We start from the raw sequence: 7,897 nt of genomic DNA on the forward strand, positions 1-7,897 counted from the left end.
CAGAGTTTAAAGAGGTATTCATAGGAAAGGACATTTTCCTGGGGGAAATGGGAAAATTGCCCTATTAAGCAGAGTTTGGAAACATACAACAAAACAGGTGCAAGTTAGTATCTGCTTATGTTTTTATGTCTTACAATGAGAATCAAAGAAGAGTTTACCTGGAAGACTTAAAATCAGAAGAGAGTGAAAGAGAATGGGATTTATATGAGACTAGTTAATGATTCTGTCCCTAAAAGTATAATCAAGATTAAAAAAAATTCAGACGGAATTCAATTATTAGTTTTGAACAGATCTGAGAAGCTGTTAGAGACTCTCACATTTTATTTTGAAACTGTATTTGCTACTGGCAAATAAACATGAGACTTTTAAACTTTCTTTTTCTTAAATGTTTAATGCCAAAATGCTTTAAGAAATAGAAATCATGTCATTTAACCTGCAGTATGCAAAGAAATTATTTTTCCCTCAGGATTTATATTTTCAAATGAAATTATTTCCTTTTTAGTGGTCACCTTCAGAAATCATATACTTATTCTGATGATGCTGCCATAGCTCAGAACACTTCAGAAAACCCAATTTTGAGACCGTCATTAGAGGCTCGTTCGTGGCATATTTTTAAGAATATTCTCAGTAAAGACTGTCATTATCCTTTAAAGGTGGATAAGTGATCAGGAATATTTTTAAAAATAAAGAGTCTGAATATAAATTACTATGAAATAACTGATTCTGAGAAAGGTGATGTGCATTGGTTTTAGATTCTCTAAGTATGTAAGTACTACCACCTTTCAGCTGTGTGATCTTTTCCATCTGCAAAGCAGGAGTAAGAGGCTGTTGGAGAATTCATAAAGTACCAGCTCAGTTCCTGCTGCATGGCATTTCACTAAGGATAGCATTCATTTGGATATATAGGTTAGGTGTTCCTTATTCAGAATGCTTGAGACCAGAGCATTTCAGATTTCAGATTTTTTTTGGATTTTGGAGTAATTATGTTATATATACTGGTTAAGCATCTCTAATCCAAGAATCTAAAAAATCTGAAATCTAAAAATACTCTAGTGAGCATGACTTTTTTTTTTTGAGATGGAGTCTCACTGTGTCACCCAGGCTATAGTGTAATGGCACAATCTCAGCTCATTGCAACCTCTGCCTCCCAGGTTCAAGCAGTTCTCCTGCCTCATCTTCCCAAATAGCTGAGATTATAGGAGTGCACCACCACACCCAGGTAATTTTTGTATTTTTAGTAGACATGGGGTTTCACCATGTTGGCCAGGCTTGTCTTGAACTCCTGACCTCAGGGGGTCCACCTGCCTTGGCCTCCCGAAGTGCTTGGATTACAGGTGTGAGGCACTGCTTCTGGCCTGAGCATGACTTGAGTCTCTTGTCAGCACTCAAAAAGTTTCAGATTTTGAAGCATTTCAGATTTCAAATTTTCGGTTAGGGATGTTTAACTTGTATGTCTGTTTCTGGCCTGTTTGGTTGGGGAAAATAAGGCTCAATTTATAATTTCCTCACCATAGGTCCCCTAAATATTAGTGATCTTTCTTTTGTCCTGCCATTTCTCTTATCCCAAGTCAAAACTTCCTCTACAGTCTCAGCTCAGGTAACCTTCAGTGACAATGAAGAGGTGAACAGTGGCTAAAACCTTTTCATTTACTTTTTCAGGTTCTTTCTTTTTGCCTAACAGTCCTAAGCCGCAGATTTGAGTTTCAAGCTGATGCATTTGCCAAGAAACTTGGGAAAGCTAAAGACTTATATTCTGCTTTAATCAAACTTAACAAAGATAACTTGGGATTCCCTGTTTCTGACTGGTTGTTCTCAATGTGGCATTATTCTCATCCTCCACTGCTAGAGAGACTTCAAGCTTTGAAAAGTACGAAGCAACACTGAGATGCCCAGGGTCTGTGACTGAAGACATTTCTGATTATTTCTGTCCTGGCAGCATGTTCCAGCTCATGATATTTTTAAACTTTTTTTTTTAAAAGAAAAATTAAGTACAGGAAAGCCCAGATTTAAATACATTTATTATGTCATTTCAAAAATGATTTTAATAATTCATTTCTTAAAGAAAACACTGGATGAATTTTGAAGCTTAATGTTTTTAAAGGCATAGTTTATCTTTGACATTAATTTACCATGAAATTGTAAAATTATTTGGAAAAATACAGAACTTGTTTTATGTATATACTTATATGGAATCTGTATATGAGGTGTTTGGGGGCATATGTTTAAAAAGGGGAGCACCACCTCAGGAGTCATTTCTGTGAGGTGGAAACAGTGGTCCTGAATCATTGTGCTCATACCTAGGTTGAAATCTGGTCTTAATTTCATGCTGTTATGATTTCACCTGGCCAATCAGTGTTTTAACTAAGAAAGGTAATAGTTGGTAAGGCCAATGTTATTTACATGAAAGTAGTTAGAAAAATGCTCTCCTGTTCTACCAAATTTTAAATTTTCTCTTCCCTCTCTTGCTACACACTGATCAAGAATGTCTAATAGTGCTTTGAAATTAGAAATTATGTATAGGATATTTTAAATCATTGAGTTTTGTTTTTAGGAAAATACCTGTCTTTATCTTTTCTCCCACTTGGTAGATATGATACTATTAGGGGTAAATTGTAGCTTTTTCTCATTCATGCAGTACATAATATATCCTTTCGCTTAGTAGAGACGGTCATATTGAACAGGTTTTGCTATGTTAAAAGTGGCAGAACATGAAAGATGAAGAAAAAACAACATTTTTAAGTGACATAAAGGTGAAATACTGATGAATCTCTATGATATTACAGGAAAAAATATATAATTTCCTATCTTTCAAGGGCAGAAGAGTTTTTGTTTTTATTTTTGTAATTTTATCAGTAAGTCATAAGTACTACTTAATCAGGCCTGATTCTACTTTTGAAAATTATAATTCTTGAAATGCAGATGTTTACTTGAAAATAAAATGTCATGAAAGATTTCCAGTTTTTAAAGCTGTATGTTTCACTGCTTCATATCTCTGTCCACTTTCTCAATGAGAACTTATGTTGTGCCTAGAGCTCTCACTCACTGATAATTTTTACCTTCTGGGCATTTATTCCAAAGTGGGATCGACTGTGTACCTTTGGTATCTGGCCATAAAGTCTCTTGCTCCACTGACATTTGGGTGATGTTTTCACATGGAAATATAATAAAAATAAAAATCTAGTTTGGTACTGCATTATTTTTTTTCTTAAGGCTAAAAAGGAGCAGTCCTATGCCTTTTATCCGGCATCCTTTATCTGTGACTTCCTGCTCTGATAACTGCCTTTCCTTCCTTCTGTGCCTTTAAATACAAATTTCAGTTCTGCACAAGTGAAACATTAAAAATTGCCAATGCAAATGTATGTACTTTGTTTTTAATTTGATATAATTTGTGTCATTTGTTACCTGAATATATGTTTGTTACCCTAGAGGAACTGGGTGCCAGCAATGAAGAGTGGAATGAAGAAACAGCCCTAATGATGAGTGTTGTCAGCACCACCACTGTGCCTCACACAGTCCTCTTCATTGACTTCCTCCTGCTCCTCTCCAGAGTACCATCAGTTCTTGCAGATGTTTCCTTGGAAGCTTCATTTGGAATCATTCCTTCTCCATCTTTATAACCTCAAATTGTCTTGGGCCTGCCTGGTCTGCTCCAGCTGCCTCTTTGGCTTTCCTTACATATGGTGGCAGTAATTAGCTTTTAAATGTGTGACTGACCTAGTCACCCACAGTTATGGATGGCCGAGGCATAGGGATGGGCAAAAGGAGACTGGTGGGTTCCTGAGATATTGACCAATCAGGGGAAGAGTAGATAGGCCAACTGAAGGAGGACAAGGTGGCACTCTGCCCTAAGATGTGCAGGTAGGTCAAAGCCTTGGGTAAAATGGCACAACTCCAGCAGGGTTGAGCTCTGAATCTAAGATAGAATCTCTGTTATATATATGTACTGGCTTTATCTGAGTTGGCCCTTTGCTGAGGTCTGAGAACTGCTAGTGAATTCTGCCTTTATTTAGGATAGGAGCAGAATTCCTGGGATTAGTTAAGTGGTTTTAGTACCAATGATGGTATCAGCTTGCCCTTATATTTTATATGCTCACTGTCACACCTGATCCTACAGGGATCCCTCCCTATGGAAATGCCTTTTTTTTTTTTTTTTAAGACAGAGTTTTGTTCTTGCTGCCCAGGCTGGAGTGCAGTGGTGCAATCTTGGCTCACTGTAACCTCTACCTCCCAGATTCAAGCAATTTTCCAGCCTCAGCCTCCCAAGTAGCTGGGGTTACAGGTATGTGCCACCACATCCAGCTAATTTTGTATTTTTAGTAGAGATGGGGTTTCTCCATGTTGGTCAGGCTGGTCTTGAACTCCTGACCTCAGATGATCTGCCTTCCTCGGCCTTCCAAAGTGCTGGGATTACAAGCATGAGCCACTGCACCTGGCTGGAAACCTTCTACATGGTCTTTTTTTTTTTTTGAGATGGAGTCTTGCTCTGCTGCAGTGGTGTGGTCTCAGCTCTCTGCAGCCTCCACTGTCCAGGTTCAAGAGATTCTCCTGCCTCAGCCTCCTGAGTAGCTAGGATTTACAGGTATGTGCCACCACATCTGCTAATTTTTGTATTTTTTGTTTGTTTGTTTGTTTGTTTTGTTTTGTTTTGTTTTTTTAGACTCTTGCTCTGTTGCCCAGGCTGGAGTACAGTGGCTCGATCTTGGCTCACTGCCACCTCCGCCTCCTAGGTTCAAGTGATTCTCCTGCCTTAGTCTCCTGAGTAACTGGGAATACAGGCATGCGCCAGCACACCTGGCTAATTTTTGTATTTTTAGTAGAGATGGGGTTTCTCTGTGTTGGCCAGGATGACTTCAGGTGATTCTCCCACCTTGGCCTCCCAAAGTGCTGGGATTACAGGTGTGAGCCACTATGCCAAGCAAATTTGTGTATTTTTAGTAAATACGAAGTTTCTCCATGTTAGGGTCTCCAGGCTGGGTCTCCAACTACTGGCCTCAAGTGATCTGCCCCACTTCAGCCTCCCAAAATGCTGGGATTACAGGTGTGAGCTGCCCCGCCCAGCCATATACTTTCTGTGTCTTTCACTGTTTTGAGTATTCTGCCATCATTAGCAGAAAGCTAATATACCACTTAAGGGCCTTAAGTTCTGTTCTAAGGGCAAAACAAAATTACAGAGAATTTGTAATCCAAAACTTATATCCAGAAACTTTTAAGACCACAATGATACGAACAAGCAACTTGAAAGTATCTGTGTGTCAGGCTAAGTACAGTTTGGTGGGAAGGCAAATATAATCCATCATGAAATGGGATAGTCCCATTTAGACAATATCGATAAGGAAACCTTGGGCTCTTCTCATTTATCCAGGATGGTTTCCAGGGAGGAGGATTTCCTAAACAGTTGACCAGAAACAGCTAGGAAAATACCCTAGTGTGTTCTAAAAACCTGTGAAGCCAAGATTGCCAATACTCAGGAAGCATATAAGCCTTACTCTGCCCTTGGTTGAGTCAGAGCTCCTGTCTGACTCTCTGGATGATGGTCAATAACAGGTAAAGTATAATTGGGATTATCCATGGCTCTATAATCCAAGATACCACTTACTAGTAAGAGTTTGGGTAAGAAACTTGACTGAGACTGTATTTCTCCATCTATCCCCACTCTACCAAGTGCTGCTCTAGGTGCTGGGGAATAGATAGTAAACAAAAGGTACAAAAATCCTCCACCTCTTAGAGTTTGCATTCTAGAATGGGGGAGACAGACACCAAAATCGATTTAATGGTGATATATGTTTTGGAGAAAAAAGAGGGGCTGAGGTGTTTGGGGTGGGGGTGGGAGTTGCAATTTTATTTTATTCTTTTTTATTTTTATTTATTTTTTTAGGGAAAAAGAGAAAAAGAAGGGGAAAAAGAGGGAAAAAGGAATATTACTTCATTCCTAAAATGGGTTTCAATAATGGCCGATCAATATTTTGAATGTTTAAAGTGGTTAATGCATATTTTATGTGTTTAAAATGGAGACCTCTATTGTGTTTATTTGTTCTGACTCTGAGTTCAAGTCCTGGATATCGTTATCAATTTTTTGTCTTGTGGAATCTGAGTCTCATTATGGGTCTTATGTATCTGGGTGTTAAGATCTCTTATTGTTACATTAATCCTTTTACCCTTGCATCCTTGTAGCTTTGAAATCTATTTTATTAAGTGTGAGAATTGCAACTCCTGCTTTTTATTTATTTATTTTTGCTCTCCATTTGGTTGGTGAGTTTTTTTCCATCCACTTGTTTTGAGTCTTTGTATATCTTTAGATATATCGTTAGATTTTGTGGATAATGTATATTTTGTGTGTTTAAAATGGAGAGCTCTATTGAGTTTATTTGTTCTGGATCTTAGTTCCAGTCCCGGATATCGTTATCAATTTTCTGTCTCGTTGAATCTAAATCTCATTATGGGTCTTATGTATCTGGGTGTTAAGATCTCTTATTATTACATTAATCCTTTTACAACTTGTATCCTTGTAGCTTTGAAATCTATTTTGTCAAATGTGAAAATTGCAACTCCTGCTTTTTATTTATTTATTTTTGCTCTCCATTTGGTTGGTACGTTTTTTTTTTTTTTCCAACCCTTTATTTTGAGTCTATGTATATCTTTGGATATACCATTAGATTTTGTCTGTATCTTTTGATTGGGAGATTTGGTCGATTTAAATTTAGGGTTGCTGCCATTTGATATTAACTGGCTATTTTGTCCTTTCGTTGATGAAAATTCTTCTTTATGTTAATGCTCTTTACTTTTTGGTGTATTTTTAGAAAGGGTCATACTGGTTGTTCCTTTCTGTGTACAATGCTTCTTTTAGAAGTTGTTGTAAAGCAGGCCTGGTGGTAATAAAATCTCTGAGTACTTGCTTGTTCCTAAAAGATTTTATTTTTCCTTCAAATGGAAAGCTTAAATTGGCAGGATATGAAATTCTGGGCTGAAAGTTCTGTTGATTAAGTATATTGAATATTGGCCCCCACTCTCTTCTAGCTTGTAGGGTTTCCATTGAGAGATCTGCTGTAAGCCTAATAGGCTTCCCTTTATGGGTAACTTGATCTTTCTCTCTGGCTGCCCTTAATATTTTCTCCTTCGTTTCGATCTTGGTGAATCTAACGATTATGTGCCTTGGGGTTGGTCTTCTTGAGGAATATCTTTGTGGTGTTCTCTGTATTGCCTGGGGTTGAATAGTGTCCTACTTTGTTAAATTAGGAAAATTTTCCTGGATAATGTCCTGGAGAGTATTTTCCAGCTTGAATTCATTCTCTCCGTCACATTCAGGTACACCAATCAAGCGTATATTAGGTCTTTTCACATAGTCCCATATTGCTTGGAGACTTTGCTCATTCCTTTTTATCCTTTTTTCTCTATTCTTGTCTTGTCGTTTTGTTTCATTAAGTTGGTCTTCGACCTCTGATATCCTTTCTTCTGCTTGATCCATTCGGCTGTTTAAGCTTGTACATATTTCACTAAGTTCTCGTGTTGTATTTTTCAACTCCATAAGTTCATTTGTATTCCTCTCTATATTGTCTATTCTTTTCAACATTTCATCGAACCTTTTTTCCAAGTTCTTAGTTTCTTTACATTGGGTTAGAACGAGTTCCTTTAACTCCCAGAAGTTTCTTATCATCCACCTTTTAAAGCCTACTTCAGATAATGGAACACAGTCCTTTTCCATCAGGGCTTGTTCGGTTACTGATGAGTCCTTTTCCATCAGGGCTTGTTCGGTTGCTGATGAGTCCTTTTCCATCAGGGCTTGTTCCATTGCTGATGGGTTCTGATTTTGAGTATACTCGGCCTTCTTAGGCTGTTTTTTTCCCTTCATTGTAGATGAACCGCCTTTCTAATTAGGTTTCTGAGTCGACGTCCGACTTAT

General features: G+C 37.8%; 1 protein-coding gene across 3 annotated transcripts in view; it reads left to right on the forward strand.

The window, feature by feature from the left end:
- The window catches only part of ZMPSTE24 (zinc metallopeptidase STE24), a 51,563-nt gene extending 48,385 nt beyond the window's left edge, over positions 1 to 3,178 (forward strand). For 2 of the 3 annotated variants that reach the window (XM_002750653.6, XM_009000968.4), the window contains one exon: positions 1,660 to 3,178. In XM_002750653.6, the coding sequence (XP_002750699.1) occupies positions 1,660 to 1,884 (225 nt within the window). In that variant the 3' untranslated portion in view covers positions 1,885 to 3,178. The remainder of the gene's footprint in view (positions 1 to 1,659) is intronic. The other variant, XR_013519961.1, reaches the window with a different exon arrangement.
- The last annotated feature ends 4,719 nt before the right edge of the window (positions 3,179 to 7,897 follow it).

The sequence above is a fragment of the Callithrix jacchus genome, chromosome 7 (genome assembly GCF_049354715.1).
Source record: "Callithrix jacchus isolate 240 chromosome 7, calJac240_pri, whole genome shotgun sequence".
Classification (NCBI taxonomy): domain Eukaryota; kingdom Metazoa; phylum Chordata; class Mammalia; order Primates; family Cebidae; genus Callithrix; species Callithrix jacchus.